The sequence below is a fragment of the Lissotriton helveticus genome, chromosome 2_2, assembly GCF_964261635.1.
Source record: "Lissotriton helveticus chromosome 2_2, aLisHel1.1, whole genome shotgun sequence".
Classification (NCBI taxonomy): Eukaryota; Metazoa; Chordata; class Amphibia; order Caudata; family Salamandridae; genus Lissotriton; species Lissotriton helveticus.
The window spans coordinates 387,473,985-387,498,965 of record NC_136060.1 but is presented as its reverse complement, the minus strand read 5'-3'; the positions used below and the strand labels follow the sequence as shown (position 1 = coordinate 387,498,965).

Sequence of the window (24,981 nt, the reverse complement as noted above, 5' to 3'; positions counted from 1 at the left end):
CCTATCATCCCAAACGACGAGTTTAGGAAATTCGGGCTATAACAATGTTTCAGCCTCTATCCTGGATTTTGGTGACTGCCTCGGAGGCTGCTGAGTCTCATGGCCTCCTGCAGCCTGCTGGTGACACATGCCTACTGGCATATGAGGATCTGCAGTGGGGCTTGGAAGTTCCAGTGAGTACCGTATCAGAGAAATCTCTCAGACATGGTTCGTATCTAAGCGGGAACTGTAAACGATCTGCAGTGGTGGTTAACACACTGCGATTGGGTCAGCGTCCGACCCCTCTCCCTTCCCCAACGAGATCTGACAGTGGTGACAGATGCGTCACTCCTGGGAAGGGACGGCCATCTGGGAGAGATGGAGATCAGAGGCCTCCCGGACTCCACATCAACGTGCCAGGCCTCCAGGCTGTCCAGCTGGCATTGAAAGCCGTTGTACCCTCCATTAAGGGAAGGCTAGTGCACCTGTTCACGGACAACACCACTGCCATGTGGTACTGCAAAAAATAGGGCAGGGTGGTCCTTAGTCTCTGGACATGGCTGGAACGTCGGGGCATTTCTCTGGTGGTTGAGCATCTGGCAGGCTCTCTGAACAAAAGGGCAGACAAACTCAGCCTGTGTTGACTAGCATATCACAAGAGGCATGTCCATCCGGAGGTGGTGCAAGGTCTTTCAGCAGTGAGGAGAGTCTTGGTTAGATCTGTTTGCCACCGCAGAGAAAGTGGTATGTCAGCAGGTCAGCGCAATGGAGTTTCCAAGGAGGTTCTCACCTGGAGATGCTGTTCGTCTCGAGTTGAGTTAAGCCTCCTGAACGCCTTCCTGTCCATACCCCTCCTGCCCAGAGTTCTCAAGAAGATCAGGAATGGCCAGGTCATCCTTGTGGCTCCGGGCTGCGTTTGGAGAGTTTGGTATATTCTGAGCTGTTGAGCTTGGCCGATCAAGTTGTCCCTTCAAGAGGATCTTTTCCCACAACAGCAGTTGAGCGTTCTCCACCCAAACCTGTCAACACTCTGTCTTCTTGCATAGAGATTGAGCGGTGACAGTTAATCGCCTTTGACCTTCTACCCGAAGTGAGCAATGTTATTCTGGCGGCCAGGTGTCCCTCCTCCAAAACAGTATACTCCTGCCGTTGGAGCAAGTTTGTGGCATGGTGTGCCTCCCTTGAGGTTGACTGCCTTACTTCTCCACTTTCTTAACTTCTTCTCTTTATCCTTTCCCTTTCCCAGCAGGGCTCTGCTCTGGGCACCTAAAAGGGTTATCTTTCTGCTATCTAAGCCTTTCCGCAGTTGCCTGATCAGCCATTCCTCTTCCAATCCCCTATTGTACATAGGTTCTTGAAAAGTTTGCAACACCTTTTCTCCTTTGCCCTTTATCATGCCTCTGTGGGACCTTAATCTTGTCCTGACATTCCTGATGTGTCTTCCTTTTGAACCTTTTGCACAACTGTTCTCTCAGTCTCCTTAACATCGAAATGGCCTTCATGGTGGCGAGAACATCTGCTCAGAGGGTCAGTGAGCTTCAGGCTTTTGTACCTAAACATCTACCCACGCAACTGGTTCTCCGAACTAGAGCTTATTTCTGCCAAAAGTTCTTGAACTTCCTTTCATGTAGACCAGTCCATCATGGTATCTACTTTTTACCCCCTGCCGCATCCCTCTAAGGAAGAGAAACAACTTCACTGACTGGACCCAAACAGGGGCGTTGTTTTTCTACCTGGACCCCAGGGAAGAGATCCTGGTGGGCAACTAACTCTTCGTGGGGAATGTTGGAGCGAAGAAGGGAAAGGCTGTGCAGAAACAGACCATCTCCTGGTGGATCGTGCTCTAAATTAAAATCTGCTACTAATTGGCCCAAAAGAAACTCCATGAGGGTTTCTGTGCCCGTTTCAAAAGAGCCAAGGCTGTATCCAGTGCGTTAGCATGCTGAGTCCCGGTTCTGGACATCTGCCAGGCTGCAATGTGGGCTTCCTTACACACTTTCATGAAACACTACTGCCTGCACATTCAATTCCATCGGAATGGGCACTTTGCCCGTTGTGTCCTGCAGGACTTTCTGGTATGAAATTGTTTCGCAAACCCACCTCCAGGGAGGTCTTGCTTAGGGACATATTCTAAGGTAAGGAATCTGCAGCTAGAAGTCTCCATCTGATGGGCAAGTTACTTACCTTTGGTAACACCTTATCTGGTAGAGACTATCTAGCCGCAGATTCCTTACCGATCCTCCCCGCTTTGCGAACTGATTTCTAGGGACAGAACTTGCCCCTTTCAGGGCCTTATTTTTCACATCTGTGGTAGTGTTCTTTGTGGTTCCGTGCTCCTGGCGTGAACATTTGTGAAAATTAACCGACGTCAGTGTGCTGGGTGGCACCTTTATAGACACTGCACACGTCACTTCTGGCGTGGACAACGCCACGCTGAGCTGATCAATGCCACCTACTGGCTTGTAGGCAGTGCTGCCCCTGAAAATTTTCCGGATCCAGTTTAACCTTTGGGGATCATTTTCAGGTAAGGTATCTGCAGCTAAATACAGTCTCTACCAAATAAAATGTTATGGGAGGTAAATAACGTGTCCTTTAAGCACCCATTGTGACACATTTTCTATGGGGCTTGCAACATTTCTTCCTTCCTACCCTTTTCATCATGCCCCTGATGGGACCTTAATTTGGTCCTGATGTTCCTCATGAGCACACCATTCGAGCCCCTTCATGCTTGTCCTTGCTCTGCCTCATCCCCTCGAAAGAGGAGAGACTCCATTGGCTGAACCCAAAAACTGCTTTCAGCTTTTACATCGATCGAAACCAAGGACTATTTAATGAACAATCAGCACCTTGTGTTGGGTCTCTGAGGCATTTCTTTGCAGAAAATAACTTTTTCATGGTGGATAGTCCTCAACAGTAAGGTCTGCTAGGCACTGGCCAAGACGCAGCCTCCAGAGATTTTGAGAGCCCATTCCCCTAGGTCCAAGGCTGCTGATACGAGGAGTGCCTGTCCTTAACATCTGTAATGCACCGACTTGTGCATCAGTGCACACGTTCACAGAAAACTACTGCATTGACGGCCTGGTCAGACAGGGAGGGCATTCTGCTTGTTCAGTCCTGCAGGACTTTTTAGTCTGATCCCTCCCACAAACCCACAACCTTAGAAGGTACTGCTTAGTATCTGTTCTATAGGTGAGGAATCTGCTGTTAGAAGTATCCACCAATTAACTTGCCTTCATTAACTCACTGGTAGATACTCTATCTAACCACAGATTCCTCATGAACCTTCCTCCACTTGCTCTGGAATGAAATTTCTACCAAAAAACGTCCCAAATTAGAGCTCCACACCTTGGTACTTCTGAACATTGTTGGACTTCGCGTGCATGTGCATGTACAGAGTAAAGAAAGAAACTGACTTTGACAAGCAGGGGGTGATGCTTATATGCAACTTTGTCACTTCTCGGAATGTAGAATCCAGTAGCATAGCGAGTTCTGGACCCACATCTGGGCCTATCCTTCCCACTTAGGGCAAAATGGACATGTTCTCCATCCCATTTTCTAAACGCTGCAGTTGCACTCTTGAAGGTTAAGCGATGCTTCCTAAATTCCTTTTGCTTACCATTTGAAGTTGCAAATATAGTTTTCGATTCCAGGAAACATTCAATAAAATCCTTTTATGCAGTCCCCTGTAACAGGTGGTTCAGTGGTACAAGTTGGAAGATCTGAAACCATGTCAGTCATGTCTTTCTGGTTCTGCTCTTTCTAGCAGGGGCTGGCGTAAAAGGTTGTGTGGCTACCCAATCCCTGTTTGTGTCTCCCAGGCCTGCCTTCTGTTTGTCATCACTAGTGGCACCTTTTCTAAAAGATGTACTTGTTTTCTCCTACTGTTTATTATTTGTCAGTGGGGTTTGCCTCTTGTGACTTTACTCATTGCTAACCCTGGGCGGAGTTCGCGGAGATGCACTACGCGGAGCTACGCAAAGTGCAAAAAAAAAAAAGTTGCACTACACAGAGATCCGCAAGTGGCGGAGTTCCATAGGAAAATGCTGTTCGCGGTGATTGCACAGTGTGGATGCTTGTTTGCACTGTGCAATCATTGCAAACGGCACCTTGCACAACGCAAGCTGTCCGTTCGTTCTCTTTTCTGCCGCTCAAGTAGATTTTTACTCGAGCAACAGCTTTCTAAACGCGAACAAGCAGTTCCTCATCGCGAGCGGTCGCAAGCATATGCAGCCACTCGCAATGGGAAACCTGACCACCCAGCGTTGAGAAATCTCACCGGGATGTTTATTTTCCACGCCCGCCAACTTGGCGTTGGTGAACACGAGCAAGAAAAAAAACACTGCTGCGCAAAGTGGAGTTTTTCATAACTCCGCGTAACGCAGAGTTCACCGCTCTGGCTTACTCCAAGCATCCTATGAGCGTAATGCACTGTTGCCCAGTTTGACTTTTCAATCTAAAGACTGCTTTCTTGTTGGCAATCACTTCAGCATTTATTGGTCGGAGAACTTCAAGCTATATTCTACCTACACTCTATGATTATTTTCCCCTTGCCTCTTTGTTCTACCAAAGTGGTAACTGTTTTTCACATGGACCTGTCCATTATGCGTCCCTCTAGGATAAGCAGCTGCACAGACTGGATCCCAGGCTTGCAGTATCTGTCTACATCCACCACACTTGACAGGTCTGAGAGTTATTTGTGGATTTAGCCTGTGATATGAAGGGCACAGCAGTGACCAAACGCAGTACTTTTTGTTGGTTCCACTCCTCCCCCTCCTTATCTATTTTACAGTAGTTGACATCTGTCCAGTGGCCAAGCGGGCATCCTTGCATTAATCTCTTGATTTCCTTGGTTACCCGGCACGAATCAGTCCCACCTCCATTGGAGGGTATTTCCTCCACCAGAAGAAAAAGTTACTTAACTTCAGTTAACAATATTTCTGGTGGATAATGCATCTTCCCGCAGATTCCTCAGTGTCTTTCCTCATCCCCTGTAAGTTAGTGGCATCAGTAAGATCCCACAATATGCAAGCATATATTGTATGCTGTGTTTGTCATTGTTGTAAATGCTCTTTCTCTCTGCGCCTCTCCTTAGAGGGCGGGGGGAGGGGTGCAGAAATTACCATGAAGTAACAGTTTGCCTATTTGCGGCCTACATAGGTCAAAGTCCGCATATCTGGGACAAGCACAGTTATAGCCGAGGCTGCGTTTCATAATTTGGCGATGCCGGAGAGTTTTCTGGATCCAGTCTGGTGAGTATTTCTAAGGTGAGTCTGTAAGAAGATTATATAAACTTCAGTGTTAACATTACCAAGAGTAAGTAACTTTTTTCTGTAGATGCTGCTGGCTTTTGCTTATCCACTGTTTCAGCAAGAAATGGGAAGTTACATAATCATTTAATTTTCACTTGATGATATTTTAGCTTGTAGGAGTGCCGGGAATGTTAAGCATTTTATACTGAAATGGGCCATCCTCCTTTTGCAGGATTATTACCTGATTTACACAATTTCCTTTTCTGTGAAATGCTTTAAATTGCCTTTATGGCACTTCAAAATATCTCTGTTGGTGGATCACAAGAAGTAAATCCCTTTAGTTTAGTTTTCACCTTGGTTAGATGTAAGGGGAGGATGATCCTAAATTAGTTTCAAGAGTTTTGTTCCTTGATATAAAACATACATAAAGTCAAATCCCTGTTCCATTTTACCTTAACCTTGTCTTAATCTGTTGTGTTTTCAAGTAACTATTGAAATTTTTTTTATCCGCAGGTCAATAAGCCTTACGGTAAAGTTCAGCTTCATACAGCAGATATTTCTGAGACTCCCAAGTGCACTTGCAAACCCACAGCGGAAAATCCTTGTGCTTTGGACTCTGAGTGCCTTAACCGTATGTTGATGTGTGAATGCCACCCACACGTTTGTCCAGCCGGTGAGAGGTGCCAGAACCAGGACTTTTCCAAACGTCAGTATCCTGAAACCAAGATTATCAAAACAGAGGGCAAAGGCTGGGGTTTGGTTTCCAAAAGAAATATAAAAAAGGTAAGAATTTTACATAAACACCACATAGTCTTTCGACTTTCCATTGAACTTCGAAATAGATCAAAAATACAGCAGCTGCCTCTAAACGCCATGCCTGTAATGAAGTATCAGATTTCAAGTGTGTGCTAGTCTAGATATGAGAGCGGCAGGTAGGGTTGACTAGGAATTGTATCTGAGTGAATGGAATTGTGGCATAGGTGGATTTTCATACATTAGTGTGTGATTTAACATAATGTCTAACCAGCATTACACACACTAGAGGTCTTGGGTAATATGTGGGTCCTTATGTGGCCGCCAGAAGCAAGGACCTCTCAACTCTGTATGACAGATAAACAAAATATTTATTTGCTGCTTTGCTAAGAAACACTTATCTATATTGCAGATAGATCTGGCTCTGGTTTAATCTGGAGTTTAGTGTATGTAGTATGAAACTTGCTTCTTGTTTATAGGGCCTGTGTAATAATAAACATAGGTATAGGGGCATAGTTTGGGCTATAGCTTCAGGGGTTATAAAATGTTGGGTGTATTCCAGAATACAAGTTCAGGCTGCTAACATACTGCTGGCAGCTAGACTAAAGAAGCTCACTCCTGGCAACATGAGTGTACAGAGTTCTTTGCTAATATTAATTGTATTAATGTCACTTTTCTGTTTGTTATTCAAACAGTTGTAGTTTCTGTACCTGTTATACAGAAGTCATAACACTTTCAGTCATCTGTGATCCATGACACTTTAAGATTCTGAAATAATATATGCTATTTTGCCTTGCAAACTATTTTTTAACTAAATCTAAAAGAGACACGTTAGTAATAGATTCCTTACGTTCGAATATTCCCTAGGCGTCAGACTGGATCCGGAAAGTTTTCTGCTTAGCAGTACCCCTGCGCGCCGATAGGTGGCGTTAATGCGGCTCCAGATTGAGCATGTACCTCAGTCATTTTTTTACCACTTTTTTGAGACTTTGTGTCTTTCTCTTGTCTCCTGGTGCATGTAGGGATGCCCAGCTTTAAGTCTTGTGGGTCGTGCCGCCGTAATATGTCGGTGGCGGATCCCCATGTCTGCCTCTGCTGCCTGGAGACCGACCATGACTCCCAGGATTGTCGGGACTGCAGTGCCATGGCCCCGAAGGCCTTGCTGGAGCAGCGCCAGAAGTTGCTGGAGGTCCGCCACTCCGGGTCTAGGGGCCATTCGCAGGTCCGGAGCCGTCGCTCCTCGGACTCTAAGTCTTCACCTTTAGATTCTGGTAAGCGACGCCATAAGAAGTCGAAGAAGCGTGTTCGCTCTCTGACGTCGCTCCCCGGAGGGAGACAGGGGCTCCTCGGAGCCTGGAAGTCCCGCGACCTACCTGCTACACCCGGGTCTGTCGGCGACTCCCGAACAGGTGCAAAACTTTCTTGCTGCTATGGACCGCCTGTTTAGGCCTCAGGCTCCCGACTGCGGGCCCCGCGGTCCCGTGTCCAGATCATGTTGGCCCGGCGGCGCCGGCCTTCGAGCCACTGGATCCAGTGCCCTCGGCTCCGGGCGCCACAAGGTGCAGCACGGCTGGCTCCGGCCCCAGCGCTGCCCTTGGCTCCGGCCCCAGCGCCACCCCTAGCTACTCCACAGACACCGCACTGGGTGCCGTTTATCCCGCCCCTTCCCCGGTTCCTGGACCATTTTGTTCCGACCTGGGATCCACATTGGGATGCGGCTCCGGTTTGGCCCAGACCGGCACCGCTCCCGGTATCACTGGCCCCCTCTCTGGCTCCGGCCCTGCTACTGCGGCCGGCTCCTTTTATCCCGGAGCCAGATGAGGACTGGGAAGGCTCCGCGGACCCCCTTGCGCGGCAGTGTGTCTCCGAGCAGGATCGGGTGGATGACCTTCAAGATGCGGGTGAACTTGATGTGTCTTCTGAACGGGGGTTTGCCTCACCTCCGCCTACTATGGAGGAGGGCGCTTCCTACACTATGGTGCTGCGTTGAGCTGCGGAGACTCTCATCTCGACCTCCCTACGGTGGCCCTTAAGAGCAACCTACTTACAGAGGTGCTCCAGATGGCGACTGCGTCGTCAGAACTGCTGCTCCCTTTCAATGAGGCCCTTACCGAAGTTCTCTTGGGCACTTGGTTGCGGCCTCCTCGGGAGCACCGGTGGATAAGAACATCGCTAGGCGTCATCGCCCTGCGCCTGGTGACCCTGCCTTCTGATCACTCATCCCACGCCTAAGAGCCTGGTCATTCAGGCCTCGACATCACAGAGTGCCTTTCCCACGGCTCCGCTGGATAAGGACTTTAAAAAGCTGGACCAATATGGCAAGAGGTTGTTCTCCTCTGCCAGCTTGGGGTTGCGGTCGGTTAATACCGCCTGCTTATTGGGCCGTTACTCCCAGGCAGTGTGGGATACGGTAGCAGAGGTCCTGCCTCAGTGTTCTGAAGAAGTCCAGGCCGTCCTTTCCCAAGCAATTGCGAGGGCAAGGATGCTGCGAAGTTTGCCCTCAGGTGTGGTCTGGACACGGCTGATTCCTTGGGCAGGGCGGTTTCCACGACTGTGGCGTTGTGGTGTCCTGCCTGGTTGTGGTCTACTGGTTTCAGGCTAGATGTCCAGAGCTCGCTCTGGCGGCAAGGCGGACTGTGCCCTGGAGCGCTTTAAAGACTCACAGGCCACGGCTAAGTCTTTCCACAAAGAGCCCTGCCACGCCTGGGTATCGTTCCTTTCGTGGCCTGGGTAGAGGCGCCCAGACGCACTCCCCCGCAAAGCCTGCGCAGAATCTACCTCACCGTGGCCGTGGACGCGGCTTCCGCAGGGGCGGGTCTGGTAACCAGCGGGTAGGTCAGTCCACCTCCACACCCGCTGCTTCCACCTCCGAGCCTTCTTAATCCGAGCTTCAGGGGGCACCCCACGCTGGTAGGAGGCAGGGTTCGTCATCACCTCAACCACTGACGCGAAATCACATCGGACAAGTGGGTGCTGCAGATAATCTGCCATGGTTACTCGCCCCTCTTTCTGTCCTCCTCTCCAGCCATGCCTCCTCGGTGCCACCGCATGTCGGGGGTTCATTTGGCTCTTCTCCGTCAGGAAGTCACGGCCCTCCTGGCCAATGGGGCCATCGAGTACGTTCCTGATCAGGAAGTAGGGAGTGGTTGTTATTCCCACTACTTTCTGGTCCCCAAGAAGGGCAAGGGGGGCCTGCGCTTCATCTTGGACCTCCGGGACGTCAATCGCTTCCTTCGGAAGGAGAAGTTCAAGTTGCTGACTCTGGCTCAGGTCCTGTCTGCCCTGGACCCTGGAGACTGGATGGTAGCATTGGACTTGCGGGACGCCTAATTTCACATCCCCGTCCTGCCGGCCCACAGGCGTTACCTGCAGTTCATTGTAGGCCAGGAGCATTTTCAGTTTGCTGTGCTCCCCTTCAGCCTTACCAGCGCCCCTCGGGTGTTCACGAAAGTGATGGCGGTGGTCGCAGCTCATCTGCGCAGGTCAGGGGTGTCCGTATTCCCCTACCTAGACGACTGGCTGTTGAAGGCGGGCTCACCCCAGGCAGTCTTCTCCCACCGCCAGACTACGGGCCACCTGCATTTGCTCTAGGGTTCTCCATCTGTGTGCCGAAGTCGCACCTGAGTCTCAGATGCTCCCTTTCATCGGAGCGGTCCTGAATTCGACACTGTTTCGGGTTTATCCTCCCGAGCAGCGAGTCCGGGATATTCAGGCTATGATTCCGCTTTTTCAGCCTGTATCCCGTGTTTCAGTCCGAATGACCCTCCGGCTTCTGGGCCTGATGGCCTCCTGCATCCGGCTTGTGACGCATGCCAGATGGCATATGCGGGGTCTGCAGTGGGACCTGAAGTTCCAGTGTGCACGGCATCAGGGCAACCTGTCCGAACTCCTCCAGATCTCGGCGGGCGCTGCACAATAATTGCAGTGGTGGCACACGAATCGTGATTGGGTCAATGGCAGATCCCTCTCCCTTCCCCAACCGGAGCACACAGTAGTGACGGATGCTTCCCTCCGGAGATGGGGTGCGGGGGCACATGGGAGAGACGGAGATCAGAGGCCTCTGGTCTCCGGCGGAGTCCCGGCTCCATATCGACCTTCTAGAGCTGTGGGCGATCCGGCTTGCACTGAATGCATTCCTTCCCTCAGTCCGGGGGAGTGTAGTGCAGGTGTTCACGGACAACACCATCGCCATGTGGTATTGCAACAAACAGGGCGGGGTGGGGTCGTGGACCATTTGTCAGGAGGCTCTGAGCCTCTGGACATGGCTGGAACATCAAGGCATTACCTTGGTGGTTCAACGCCTGGCATGTTCTCTGAATGCCAGGGCGGACAAACTCAGCCGCCGGTGCATGGCGGATCACGAGTGGAGTCTGAACTCTGACGTGGCGCGAGGTCTCTTTAAGCAGTGGGGAGAGCCTTGGTTATATCTATTCGCCACCGAAGAGAACGCGCAATGTCATCAGTTCAGCACGTTGGAATTTCCAAGGCGGTACTCGCTCAGCGACGCTTTTCATCGCGAGTGGAGCTGCGGTCTGTTATACGCCTTTCCGCCTATACCACTTCTGCCCAGAGTGCTGAAGAAGATCAGGCGCGACTGGGCCCAAGTCATCCTTGTGGTTCCAGACTGGGCACGAAGATACTGGTATCCCAAGCTACTCAGTATGTCAGTCGATCCCCCGATTCGTCTGCCTCTTCAAGAGGACCTTCTGTCGCAGCAACAGGGGACAGTCCTCCATTCAAACCTGTTCAGTCTCCACCTACATGCATGGAGATTGAGCGGTGAAAGTTGAGGCCATTTGACTTGCCTCCTGAATTCTGCGATGGGATTCTGGCAGCCAGACGTGCCTCCCAAAAAAACGGTATACGCCTGCAGGTGGAACAAATTTGTAGCATGGTGCACAGCAAAGGCTGTGGATCCACTCTCTGCCCCCCCTTTCAGAGGTTCTCGTCTTCCTTCTTTCTCTTGCCCAGCAGAGCTCTGCTCTGGGCACTATCAAAGGCTATCTCTCGGCCATTTCAGCCTTCTTAAGGCTTCCTGATCAGCCTTCTCTTTTCAAGTCCCCTGTTGTAAATAGATTCTTAAAGGGCATCACACACGTTCCCTTCGTGATGCCTCAGTGAGACTTGAACCTTGTACTGACTTATCTGATGAGCGCTCCCTTTGAGCCACTCCATAACTGTCCTCTTCTTCTTCTGACTCTTAAAACTGCATTCCTGGTTGCCATCACCTCTGCCAGGAGAGTGAGTGAGCTCCAGGCTCTGTCTTCTAAGCCTCCTTTCCTCTCTGTCCATCCCGACAAAGTTGTTCTGAGGACTCGTCCTTCTTTCCTGCCCAAGGTGGTTACAGCCTTTCATATCGGGCAGTCCATCACCTTGCCCACCTTCTTTCCGCCTCCTCATCCCTCGAAAGAGGAAGAGAGGCTCCACCGTCTGGACCCAAAACGTGCGCTCTCCTTTTATCTAGACCACATACGCCAGTTACCAGTGGACGACGAGCTCTTTGTTGGTTACGTGGGTGCTAAGAAGGGACGGGCGGTGCACAAGCGGACCATCTCTCTGTGGGTTTTGTGCATCAAGGTCTGTTATGCCTTGGCGCCCATTCCACTCGGGCCGCGACAGCTACTACTGCCCTGGGTCAGGGAGTCCCCTTACAGGACATCTGTCAGGCAGCTACGTGGGCCTTCCGGCACACGTTTGCTAAGCACTACTGCCTGGACAGCCAAGTCCGGAGAGATGGCTTTTTCGGCCGCTCCAGGACTTTGTGGTGTGATCTTGGTTCGCAGACCCACCACCAGGGTTAGTATTGCTGGGTATCTATTCTAAGGTAAGGAATCTAACACTAACCTGTTTCTTTTAGATGCACAAGTTACTTACCTTCGTTAAAGATATATCTGTAAGAAACAGTAGTTAGTGTTAGATTACTTAACGCCCCACCCATCCTCCCCGTTCTGCGAACCGATATCTAGGGTTAAGGACATCCCTTTCCGGGCCCTAGTTTGGTGGCACCAGTGTCGGTTTCTATCATGGCTCTGCGTTCCTGGCGCAGAAAGCTGTGTACAGAACTGACGTCATCGCGCGAGGGCGGCGTCTAAGTACTCTGACGTCATCCCGGAGATCACGACACACGACGATGGACGCGGAGCCGCAGACGACACCTACCGACACGCAAGGGTACTGCTGACGAAAACTTTCCGGATCCAGTCTGACGCCTGGGGATATTCTAAGGTAAGGAATCTAACACTAGCTACTGTTTCTTACAGATATATCGTTACCGAAGGTAAGTAACTTATGCATTAAGAGAGTCACATAAGGCTTGTAACGGAGTGGGCTTTGCAGTAACTCGATCGGGTTTAGCGAGTTAATCCACTATCGTGAAAATATCCTTGGCCTTATTAGTGGATTCCAGGATTTTAGAGGAAAAATATTCCGATTTACTACTAAGAATGGCGCTTTTGTAAGCTTTAAAAGCTGCCAAGAACAGTCTTTTTTATTAGGACAATAATCCGGTCTCCACTTCTCTTCTAAATGATGCAAGGTTAATGTCATTGCCATCAATTCATCAGTGAACCAACCCTGGGCGTCGTGGGGCCTCTTATTTTTAGTTGTCTTTAAAGGAGCAGACTGTCTCTGGCTGAACCCAACCAGGCATTGACGTTTTCGGCCTGGGTGTGAGGGGATACAAACAGACCAGAAGGTATAGATACGGCTAGTAGGGTGCTGAGTTCTTTAGTATCAACCCAACTCCAATTCCTGGCCATGGTAGTAGCTGAAGACAGAGCTTTGGGTATAGAACTACTCGGGATGGTGACGGTAATGAGATAATGGTCCGACCAAGAACATGGAGAAATTCGTAGGTCGGCTATCTCTAAATTGATGGACCAAACCTGGTCAAGGGTATGTCCCTTGAGGTGAGTGGCTACTTTAATATGCTGGATGTAGTTCATGCCTGTCAATAGGTCAGTAAATTCGGCCGAGTGAGGGCTTTTACGTGCGTTGTTAGGCCAATAGTTGAAATTACCAACAATCAAGACTTTGGCGTGATTTATGGCCAACTCAGCAATGGCCTCGCTCAGCAGCTGTGCAAAGGTAGACCTAGGGACAGGGGGCCTGTAAAAGACAGCACAGGCAAAGGAAAAGTGGTTGGATTCAAATTTAAGCAAAAGGTAGTCAACTAATGGGATAGGTATTGTAGTAAGAGAGGTAAATTTGTACTTTTGAGATAGAACCGCTGCCACCCCGTCCAACTCTGTTATCAGGCTCATTAGCTTGGAGGATATAATAATTATCGGGGATTGCTGCTAGGATGTCCGGGCTTGACTCATCCGTCAACCAAGTTTCGGACAAAAGAAGTATATCAGTTTTGCTGGTATCAAGGAGGTGGAAAATCTCAAGTTGGTGTTTCACCATAGATTTAGTATTTGAATAACAGATTGATAATGTCTCTTGTCCTAGACGGACAGGGCAGTCAGGAGACTTTAGGTGTTCACTATGCTTTCTCTGCGGCTCCTGAAAGAGGGTTTTAATGGAATATTGACAGTTAGCCCCCTGCAAGGTTAGGATCCCCAAGTTTTCCAACCTGTTCTGGGTGCAGGGGTCGAGGTCCCAGTCTCTCTGCAAGGAATATAGGTCGGCAGATGAATAGCAAAGAAATTGGGCATGATTCCGGGCCCCTGGCCCCGAACGGGCGCAGACGGGCTTGCCTTTAGCACGCTCGCATATCCCCGTGGCCCTTATCCCCTCCCCCCCACCCGGATGTGAGATAATTGCCTCGGCTGGACCGCCTACCACCACCAAGATTGTGGCCGTCCCTGCGACTGCCCCCAGCAGTCTAGAATCCTAAACACCCTCTCCGCACAAATGGAAAACCGTGGCGGACCGGAGGGTGCAACTAAACAGATAATAGAATTTTAGCTCATAAACATAGATTAAAAATTGTAAAGTGCTAGGCAAATTCACATAAGCAGGGCAAAGTGGCGATTGGCTTTAATCAGGCAGAGATTTAAAACATAAAATCTGTCAGCAGCGATCACCTGTACAAGCGTCCGCTGCGCGCTCGCATATCCCCGTGGCCTTTATGCTCCCCCACCCAGAAGTGAGATAATTGCCTCAGCTGGACCGCCTACCACCACCAAGATGGCGGCCGTCCCAGTGAGTGCCCTAAACACCCTCTCCGCACAAACTGAAAACCGTGGCGGACTGGAGGGTGCTGCTAAACAGAGAAAAGAATTTTAGCTCGTAAGCACAGATTAAAAATCGTAAAGTGCTAGGCAAATTCGCATAAGCAGGACAAAAGCGGCGATTGGCTTTGATCAGGCAGAGATTTAAAAACAAAATCCGTCAGCAGCGATCACCTGTACGAGCATCCTTTATGTCTTCTTACTCTGAAGACGGCTTTCCTTGTAGCTATCACCTCTGCCAGGAGAGTGAGTGAGCTCCAGGCTCTTTCTTCCAATCCTCCTTTTCTTTCTGTTCATCCGGACAAGGTGGTTTTAAGGACCCGTCCTTCTTTCTTGCCAAAGTTTGTCACGCCCTTCCACATTGGGCAGACCATCACTTTACACACCTTCTTTCCGCCTCAGCATCCTTCCAGGGAAGAGGAGAGGCTCCACCGTCTGCACCCGAAACGTGTGATCGCTTTCTATTTGCAGCGTACAACACATTTCCGGGTAGATGATCAACTCTTTGTTGGTTACGTGGGCGCCAAAAAAGGTTGGGCTGTGCACAAACAAACCATCTCCCGGTGGGTTGTTTTGTGCATCAAAGCATGTTACTCCTTGACCAAGAAGGAGCATCCTGTGGGACTGCGTGCCCATTTGACCAGGGCAACTGCAGCCACTACTGCTTTGGGACGCGGCGTTCCCTTGCAGGACATTTGTCAGGCAGCTACGTGGGCCTCGCTGCACACATTTACAAGCAATACTGCCTTGACAGTTAGGTCCTTATGCACCAATGGTCAGTTTCTTGCATGGCTCTGCGTTTCGGTGCAGAAAGTCGTGTACAGAACTGACATCAGTGCGCATGGGTGGCGCCTAAGTAGTCTCAGTGACATCATCCCGGCGCGTACGACGCCAGTGATGGACGCGGAGCCGCATGACGCCACCTACCGGCACACAGGGGTACTGCTAAGCAGAAAACTTTCCGGATCCAGTCTGATGCCTGGGGAATATTCTAAGGTAAGGAATCTCCTACAGATGTATCGTTACACACGTAGTAACTTGTGCTTCCGTGCTACAACGCTTGTATTTTGGTCTTTGTTTCTGTGCACTTGAAGAGCTGGGGAGTAATTGAAAAATATATTCCAAAACAAATATTCCAGGTTTGAAAAAGAAAATGCCCTCATGTCTTATTCATTCATCACCATGATTGTTGTTTTTACCACACTGTTTTGCTCTCTTCAAATGCAAAGATGATTGTCTTTCTACCCTTTTACTTGTGTATTTATACACACAAAATTATGTGTAATGTAAAGACACCTAAAAATGATGAATCCCTTGTATGGACATCAAGTAAGTACAGTAATGTCTCTGCATACAATCTGTGAACAGGAGATATTGTCTTGATGCATAAGGATTTATCTTTATAAGCGTACTCCATAATGTTTTTGCTAATGTTCAAATTCGTAGAACAAAGTTAAAACATAATCTTGAATTGCCATGCAATCAATACATCATAAACCTTCATATTAAATACTTTACAGTTTAATACAACCCTTTTGATACCAAAGTCACTGGTGGAGTACTGAAGTGTTATCGTGGACATAAAAAAAACATAATATAGTATCCCCTTTGCCATAACGTAATTCATTACATTGGGAGCTTTCAATTTACCAAATACAGTGGTATAAAAACCTATATTGCATAGGGCCAGGCATGTATAGAAATTGTTACCTGTAAAAGCATACACATGCTTCACTAGTGCTTCTGAAGTACAAATTTGAGCGTGTTAACTGCCTCAAACTACTCTATATAGCTTTACTGTTGTCAATTAGTTAATCAACATGCTGTTTATGAAAGGTAGTTTAGTGTATTTCCCAGGTTCTGAGGGACACTGGGTTACCCCATAATAGTTTAGTTTATGAAAGGTAAACAAAACATGAACATTCTAATTGGAATTGCTTGCTTTGCCTTGCAGAGCAATGTTTTGACCATCTCTCCCTTTTTTAGACTAATACATGACGTTTTTTTCTCGTCTTTTCTCCAGAGACAATCAAACCGTTTAGTCCCGTATTTAAATTTTTCTAATGGCTGCTACTGACTGCCGAATCTGTTAGAGGTACCCTGCGTGCCGGACGGTGGCATAGTTCAGCTCTGTGTGTCATAGTCTGAGCCGAAAATGAAGTGCACGGTGCTTCCCAGCGCACTGACGTCAGTTCTTTTCTTTCCGCGCCAGTCAGCGCAGATGCAGACAGAGCTACTCCGCGGCAATATTTGATTTTCTTTTACTTTTGTCAACTTGTGTTTTTTTTTAGAGCTCTTCTCCTGGTGAGACAGGGATATCAACTAGGAAGGCCAGCTTTAAGCCCTGCAGCACCTGTCATAGATAGATGTCCGTGACAGACCCACACCTGTTTGCCTCTGGTGCCTGGAGCAAGACATGCGCTGATTGCCGCGCCATGCTCCTTGCTGCTCGACGCCACGGCTGTCTTAATCCCAGTTGACTTCTTGTGTAAATTCTGGTGCATTCACTACGGCCTCACCGGTTAGGGAATCCAAACGCATGGACAACGTAAGCAAGAAAATGTTTTCTTTCACCAGCCTGGCACTTCGATCTGTTAACACTGCGGGCCTTTTGGGCAGGTACTTCCATGCACTATGAGATTCAGTTGCGCAGGTGCACAATCTGATGTGGATTGGATACCACCGACTGGCTAGGGAGAGCGGTTTCATGCCTGACTGAGAACTGGCTTTTGTAGATGTCCAAGCATCGCTTATGGACATGCCCTTTGATGGCTTCCATCTCTTTGGTGACAAGGTGAACTCAGCTCTGGGGCGCTTCGAGCACAGCAGAGCTGCGGCAAGGTCCTTGGGCCTTTCAATGGCCTCTCGCCAATGTGAGAAGTTGACCTGGTATATGATGTTCACTATTCTAGTGAGCACCTTGCACCAGTCCAAATAACGCTTATGGTGATGGTTGTAAGTCAACCTTATAGACCAGCTATCTTAGTGGTAGCATGGACAGAACAGTCTTAGGCTAAAAGACTCTTGAGGGCGTGTAAAGCCAGCTGTTTTACCATATTTAACCCCTTGAATATCAAATGAAAGAACATCACACAGGATATATATATAAAATATATATGTATTTATTCACTAACACACTCCTCTGAACTTTCTATGAGCTCAGAGGCAAAATCACATAACAAGTTACACTTTAAATAGCACAATTTACAGTTAGGCCCTAGGGGCGCGTAAAACCATATACTAAGTAAGTGGTATAAGAACCACGACTTGGGAAAGGCAAGGCCTAGGGCCTCGAGGATCGCTGGGGCTACACTATCTGACCCTTCGGTTAGGAGTAGGAGGCCCACAGGCGGCGCGTGCAGAGTCCGTACTCTCACGCGAGAGTCAATAGAAAGTCAATAGGACCGTAAAAAGGTAAGTAATGAAGTTTTAGGACACTTCCGGTCTAACTAGGATTACACAACTAGCAAAACTGGACACTAGGATAGTCAATCCCTGCAGGAGCACCGAAGTACTCGCATTACCTCACCCACGGGCTGCGGGTGCATAGGTGTCAAAGTGTGTCGGGTTTTCTCGTTGTTTCCTATGGAGCCTCAGAAGAAGATGCTGCAGGCGACCAGGAGGAAGATGTCCGGGTGGATCCAAGGGTGGATCTAGGATGAAGAGGACCTGAAAGCAGAGGGGACAGAGTCTAGGTCACTAGCCAGTGACCGGGTGGAACCAGGAAGGAACCAGATGTCGTCGAGGAGCAATCTGGTGCAGATGGGAAGCTCGTCGTTGCAGCCACGCGGACCAGGAGGCGTCTAGGACGTCCAGGTGCTGGAGAGGAGCTGTCCCACGAAGGTTCTCGCAGACGGAGGGGTCGACTTCAAGATTGGAGCCAACAAGCCTAAGCAAAGGCAACCCACGCAGGATACAGAAAAGGCTTCTGGTGCAGACCAGGAGGGTCTGAGGTACTTCACCTTTTCAGGGAAGCGAGGGCCAGTCTTGAGCAACCAGACCAGCGATGGATTTTCAAAGGAATCATGGTCAGAGGGCTACTAGCCAACGGGCCAGCAACCGTACAACGCATCGAGCAGAACACAAGCAGAAGGGCCCCACGCAGATCTCGTGGAGAGCTGGTCTTCGGTGCAGGTGGAGTTCGGGGTCGGGGTGTCTCAGTCCCCAGGGCACAGCTTCGAGGATGCCTCAGGAGCTGCGCTGTTAGCAAGTCGAAGACTTTCCAAGTTGCCTGCTTCCACGAATTCCGACGCCTTCCACGGAGCTCAGCTGTGATGGAGTCGTGCAGAGGAGTCGAGGTCTTGTCAGGCTCTGTGCTCGAGTTCCGGCGGGAACAAGGACAAAGCAAGCCGTTGAGTTGCTGGATGGTGCCTGGTTGCCCAGGGTGGTCACTCCTTGGCCACAAGGGAGATTCTTCAGTCTTCAGCTTCAGTTGAATGTCGAAGGGTCCAGAATTTCGTCTTCAGTTCGATTCCAGGATTAATCTAAAGTCTCCTGGGTCAGCTCCCTACCTTTATACAACTAAAGGGGGCTGGTTTACTCACTAGGTCCCTCCTATGGGTGGGACCAGGAAGGGGGGTGGTTACACCCCCTTTCCTTTGTCCAGTTTCGCGCCAGAGCTGGGGCTGGAGTGCCCCAGCACCGGTTTGAATAGACTATGCATGGAGCACCTAGTGTTCCCCAGGCTGTGTCTGTTTCTTTTCAGCCCTCCCTGTCCCAATACACAAAATCCTGTCTGGGGTGGTGCTCGCACCTCTCCAGGCAGGAAACCTATTGTCCAGGCCTCACTCGCTGGAATGCCTCCCAGCAGCAGGAGGTCAGACTTGTGTCTGTGGCAGCAGCATCCATTTTGTGATGCTGAGGCTCTGGTTAACTTTAACCGGGATAGTCAGAACTAACATGTCTTCTCCCTCTAGAAGGGTGGAATGCTACCCCCGTCGCCAGAATTGGCGAGGGGGTAGTATTCCAAAGCGTATGACACCTTACACGACATGTTTAGATAAAGCCAAACCAAAGTTAGCATTTAACCGCGAGGTTCATAATGGACAATATGGTATGGCAATATCATAGAACAGCTAGAAGGACATGGTTCCGAAAGCTGCAGACAGGCTCAGCTCATGCTAGAGCACCATCTCACACATAACCAAGCACTCTGCCTCCAGGATTGTTAAGGCCTGCCATAGGAGTGACTTATAGGTTACTGTTTGTCTATATATAATGGTAGATATAGGAATACTATACCTAAGCAAGGGGTGATTACACGACCTTGCCCCAGCTGAGTGATCAGCCAGTTGTGTCAGTTTGAGTGGCCAGCCAGGGGTGGCAAAATACATGCTGCAGCCCCTGGTAGGCCTTGGTTACACCTATGCCCTGAGTACCTAAGGTACACTTCTACATGGGCTGATAAGGTGGACCAATTCCCAATTGTGTATGTACCTAGAGTACATAGTTAGAATTTAGAGAGAGTGCATCTGGGCTGTGGGTCTGATTAGCAGCCCCACAGCCACATCTAAGTCGAAAACCAGTAAAGCAAAAGCAAAAAGTGGGGGTGACCATAGGAAGCGGACCCTACTCTCCTACACTTTCACTACTTTCGGGGCACTGGAAGGGGCTTCCAACCACATCTTTAGACACCCACCTACCAAGGTACGCAAGCTTCTCTGCCTTTGTGTGGCCGAGGACTCGGTACCCAGCAGACCTCGTGAGTCAGCCAGAGGTCGGGCCTGTCAACCACCCCTGTGGCAGCAGCCACACTCCTTTAGTTTACCCTCCTACTACCATGGGCATCTAGAGGAGTTAGGCTACGCCATCACCTGCCGCACTGGAGTTCTATACCAGACTGACCACCCCTCTACCCATGCCACCAGCTTTTGGCCAGCTGATGGAGGGCCACCTCTCCTTGCCACATCAGGAAGTGCGGGCTCTCTTGGCCAAGGGAGGCATCAAGAGGAGCGAAGAAAACCGAAATCCCGAGGAGAGGACAGGAGAGGGAAAATGACTACCTCACCGGCCGCAACAAAACCGAAATCGATCAAGTAATAGAAGGCGGCATCGGGGTGAGAGGCAAAGGGACCAACCCTGGCTCCTCTTAAAAGCAGGTACGGGTGACAGCAAACGGATTCCCTGGCAAGCGCAAAAAAAGATAGAGGGCATGTAGCGAGAGTGCACAATGGGAAGGAGATTAAGCACAGCAACAGAGACCTCGAAAAACGCTCGCTTAAATACCCGGAACTGCAGAGGTTCGAGCTAAGAACCGGAAGGTCAGTGGCGGGAACGGGCTCTCATGACCCCTCGGAGAGATATTGTGGCATTAAGGGGGCAAAGTTATTGAAGCTAACGTTATGTGAGCAAAACTGAAACCGAAACTGAGTCAGGCTCAGAAAACAACACATCAGCAATGGCGGCCGCCACGATAGCACTGCATCAAGACGGCGCTGCTCCACAAGAAGAGTAAGCAGGCTAAACAGGGGTTAAGCGGCAGCGAGACAAAAGATTTTAAGGGGCCAAGAACATCAGCACTGGTGAAAAAGCTTGCCGCTACAGCAGTAGGCTCAGAGACCTGTGCCTGCCAGTATGTTTGGTACGCCAGTGTAAGCCCACTAGCCCAGAGGTATCTGGGGAGCAACGAATTACCGCAAAACAAAGCAAGCTGAGAAGTAAACGGTATTAAGCACTGCAGACAATAAATCACTAAAAGCACAGAACACAGGAAAGGTCTACGTGGTCCATAACAAGCAGAGTGAAAACCGAAACAAATCTCATCCCAGCACACACACACCAAAGTGGCGACGCCCAGAAAAAAGGATTAATCAGGAGACAAAGGCACTGCGCAACCTAATACCGCTGGATCACGATCACGGGCGCTAGGAAGTGGGTACTAATCAATACAACACAGCATGACCTGGTAGAGTGGAGCGCATTGGACACCAAAGAGGAGGAGCCCAGGCCCACCCTGGTCCACCCAGCGGGGGTGATACTAAACACCCGATAGTAGCACCCTTGAAATGATTCTAAAAAAGCAAGCCGAGGTAGACGACTTGGCGAAAACGACAAAGCTCACAACGGACACAATCCAACTAGAGATTGCAGTAGTCAGAGCAGACCTGAACTCAGTGAACATCAGACTCACAGCAGCTGAACAAAGGATCAGCGATGTAGAGGACTCTTACCACAGCTCAAACAAGGAGGTAAAAATATAAAAAATGACTGCGTCACTCCAAAAATAGACAGCGGAGTTGGAAGACCGAAATCGCAGGGGGGACATCTGCATACTAGGGATCCCGGAAGGCTCAGAGGACGCAGCCGGGTCCTGCATTGCCTTCCTCGAAGTCCTGATCCCCAAACTCACCAAAATTCGATCGCCAATTTGAGCTGGATAAGGCCCACAGAATCCCCACCTACAAATCCTTGACGACACAAACAGAACCCCCTATCATCTGTAAACCTTTGAGATCTCCGCATTCGGAGGACAATTCTAACTATGCCTGGAAAAATCACCTATTCAGCTGGAAAGGTCACAAGATTATTCTAAACCCACTGTAGACACCAGGAAAGGTTTCCTTGCCCTATGGAGCAAAAAACATCCAATTCTCATTTGTGGCCCCTGCAAAGTTCAAGATAACAGACAAAGGCAAAAACCATTTCTTCACAGAGCCCAAAGACCTGGCGAACTTCTTGGACGGCCCAGCGGCTCAAGACATGGAAACGTCACAACCCGGCTCCGCCAAAAGAAGACCGGAGCCGAATACCGGGTGAACAACAGCTCCGAAAAAAAAAACAGCTTCAAGTAAGAAACTGAGACCATATCTACCTCAGAGCTATCAAGGGTTACCGACCGATAGCTACCTCAATATCGATGCAACATCTACCTCGTTCGGCCAGCAGCAATAGCCATCAACATACTAAGTTATAGCTTGCAACAACTGCGCAAAAAGGGAAGACCAGCCTTAATAACCCAACCTAAAGGAACCCAACCTAAAAGAGCCACTAGAAGCACAGTATCATATCCTTTTTGAACATTCAGAGTGCATAGGGCCCATGCCCACAACGCCTGCATTTACTTATCGTAGTTAACAAGACTTATTATATATTGATAATGCCTGTATGGGAGTAATGCTCACCAACTACCCGACAACAATTCTCCGTGAGGTGGAACGACGTTCCTGCCGTCGCACCTCTGACATACAAGTAATTCCGGGGAGGGGAGTAGAAAACCGCACTAGGATCTCTCAGTTTTCTGTCTTCTGTATTTTCCATTCTTATCTTTGTTTCACACCTTCATTTCCACTTCATATGGTATCTGACAAATCATGAAGACCTACACACGGGGGGGGGGGGCAACCCAGCCTAATACATCTGAGGAGGTTCACCTCTGGATAGAGAAGTATGAGTGGCAAGATGCACCCGAGTGTTGGGCATACAGAATCACCACACCACACTATAACTGATGACTCTTAACAACACACTCACCTTGACAACGGACCTCAACATATTATCCCTCAATGTCAAAGGTCTGAATTACCCTGTTAAACGCCGGAAGATAATAGACTACCTGGTGAAAACTAAAGGCGATATAGTACTCATACAGGAAACCAAACTTTCCATGGAGGATGCCAAACTAGTTTGAGGCAACAGGATTGCGCAGATGGCCTGCTCACCAGCCGACAAAAAGAAGCGGGGGGAGGTGTCACGCACACTAGATAGCTTACCCCAAAACAAACTCATGGTTGTTGCAGGGAATTTTAACATCCCACTAGATCACATAACGGACAGGCAATCCTCCTGTCAATACCACCCCACTAACGCGCACGCCACACTCCAAAACATCTGCTCCAAGTTCAATCTCAAGAACGCTTGGTGCTTACAACACCCCGATACTAGGGACTACACTTTCTATTCTAACCCACACAACTCCTACACCAGGATAGACTACATATTCATCTCGGGAACGCACACACACCTAATTAAACACTCCAAAATAGCGTCAAGATTAGTTTTGGACCACTCATGTATCAGTCTAAAACTGAGCGGGTGCCACAACGAAGCCGTCCCCCGGAGGTGGCGTTTTAACAGTGAAGTTTTATCAGAACCCGAGAACATAAAAAATATTGAGGAAGGCCATAAGTGACTACCTAAGGCATAATGATTCCCCGTAGAATAGCGTCAACACACTACGGGATGCCCTAAAAGGGACAGTCAGAGGCACAATAATTGGAATTAAGTAAAAAATAAACAAGAATACAAACCTGAGATTAAACCAACTCGAGCACGAGATCAAGCAGTTGGAATTAGACCATGTAAACGCCACACAGGACAATAAGCTCCTAGCAAGACTAACACAGAACAAATATGAATATAAACAAAATCCTGAGGGAGATAGAGGGGTTGTGGTTAAACAAGTGCAAAGCCCTTAGCCTATGCGAAGCCAACAGAGCTGGGAAGCTTCTTGCTTCCTACCTAAAACACAAACGCAACCTATTTGCGGTTTCATCTATCACAGGCTCAAGCAATAAAACCCACACAAGACACAAAGACATTCCAAGAGTCCTACTCGGAGCTCTACAGGAATTACACGACCCTCAACCAAGACAACTGTACAAAATACCTCAACAGAATCGGGCTGCTTAAGCTAAGCACTGAAGACACAATCGGGCTAGGTCAGGAAATTAACTGCTCTGAAATTGAAATGGCAGTCAAATCACAGAAAAACAAAGCCCCAGGGCCAGACGGGTACACAGCCGATTTCTATAGACCTTCGTAAACCAGCTTAAACCAACCATGAAAAAGGTATATAACCAGGCTGCAACTAAGGGGAAAGTGCCTCAATCCATGACAGAAGCTAATATAATAGTCATCCCAAAGGAGGGTAAAGACCACCTATTACCAAAAAAATTACAGACCCATATCCCTCACCTATGTGGACTGCAAAACCTACGCCAAAATCCTGGCTGTCAGACTAAATACGGTCCTCCCCAAATTAATAAGTAACTCCCAGGTCTGATTCCTGCACCGACGGTAGCTATGTTACGTTATGTTATGTTATGTTACATATTTATAGATAGCGCACAGCTGCCCCAGCTAAGGGGCGTCCCGGCACTTTAAAACTAAGAAACAGGGCTGCCTCTGGCACAGTGTGGTGGCTCTAACATAACAGAAAAGTCTAAAGGAAAAGATGGGTCTTAATGGCCTTTCTGAACATCAAAAGATCATTTAAGCTGCGTAACTGGAACGGTAAGGCGTTCCATAATTTCGCCGCCAGATAGCGGAAGGAGCGGCCGCCCATCCGCGAGCGCTTTATCCGAAGGACCACTACCAAGTGCTGGCCTTCCAATCGCAAAGTTCGCCGAGGGACATATGGGGTCAGGAGAGGACAGAGCATAGGTGGAGATGCGAATTTCAGGATTTTAAATGAAAGGCAGAGGGCCTTGAATTGAATCCTCTTGCTATAGCTATAGCATTAGATGTCTAAAAGGCCTTTGATAAAGTCTCCTGGGCCTTCCAAGAGCGGTGCATGCAAGCCTTCAACCTGGGTGAGGCATACATACGGATGGCCCTATATCGGGGCCCTTCAGCCCGTATTGCAATTAATGGCACAGTCTCCGACCCCTTTACACTGCAATAGGGAACCAGACAGGGTTGCCCACTATCGCCGGCGCTTTTCTTTCTGGCTCTGGAACCGCTCATCCAGGACATAAAGCTGAACACTAGCATAAAAGGGGTTGATATCAATGGAGTCTAAGTAAAACTAGCTGCCTACGCAGACGATATACTGATTGTAACGGAACAACGAAGCCCTCAATTGGGGCACTGATGACCACGATAGC

General features: G+C 49.1%; 1 protein-coding gene across 1 annotated transcript in view; it reads left to right on the top strand.

The window, feature by feature from the left end:
* Positions 1–24,981, top strand: part of NSD2 (nuclear receptor binding SET domain protein 2) — a 1,080,265-nt gene that overhangs the window by 818,685 nt on the left and 236,599 nt on the right. The window contains exon 18 of the mRNA XM_078678610.1: positions 5,742–6,011. Coding sequence (XP_078534736.1) covers positions 5,742–6,011 — 270 coding nt within the window. The remainder of the gene's footprint in view (positions 1–5,741; positions 6,012–24,981) is intronic.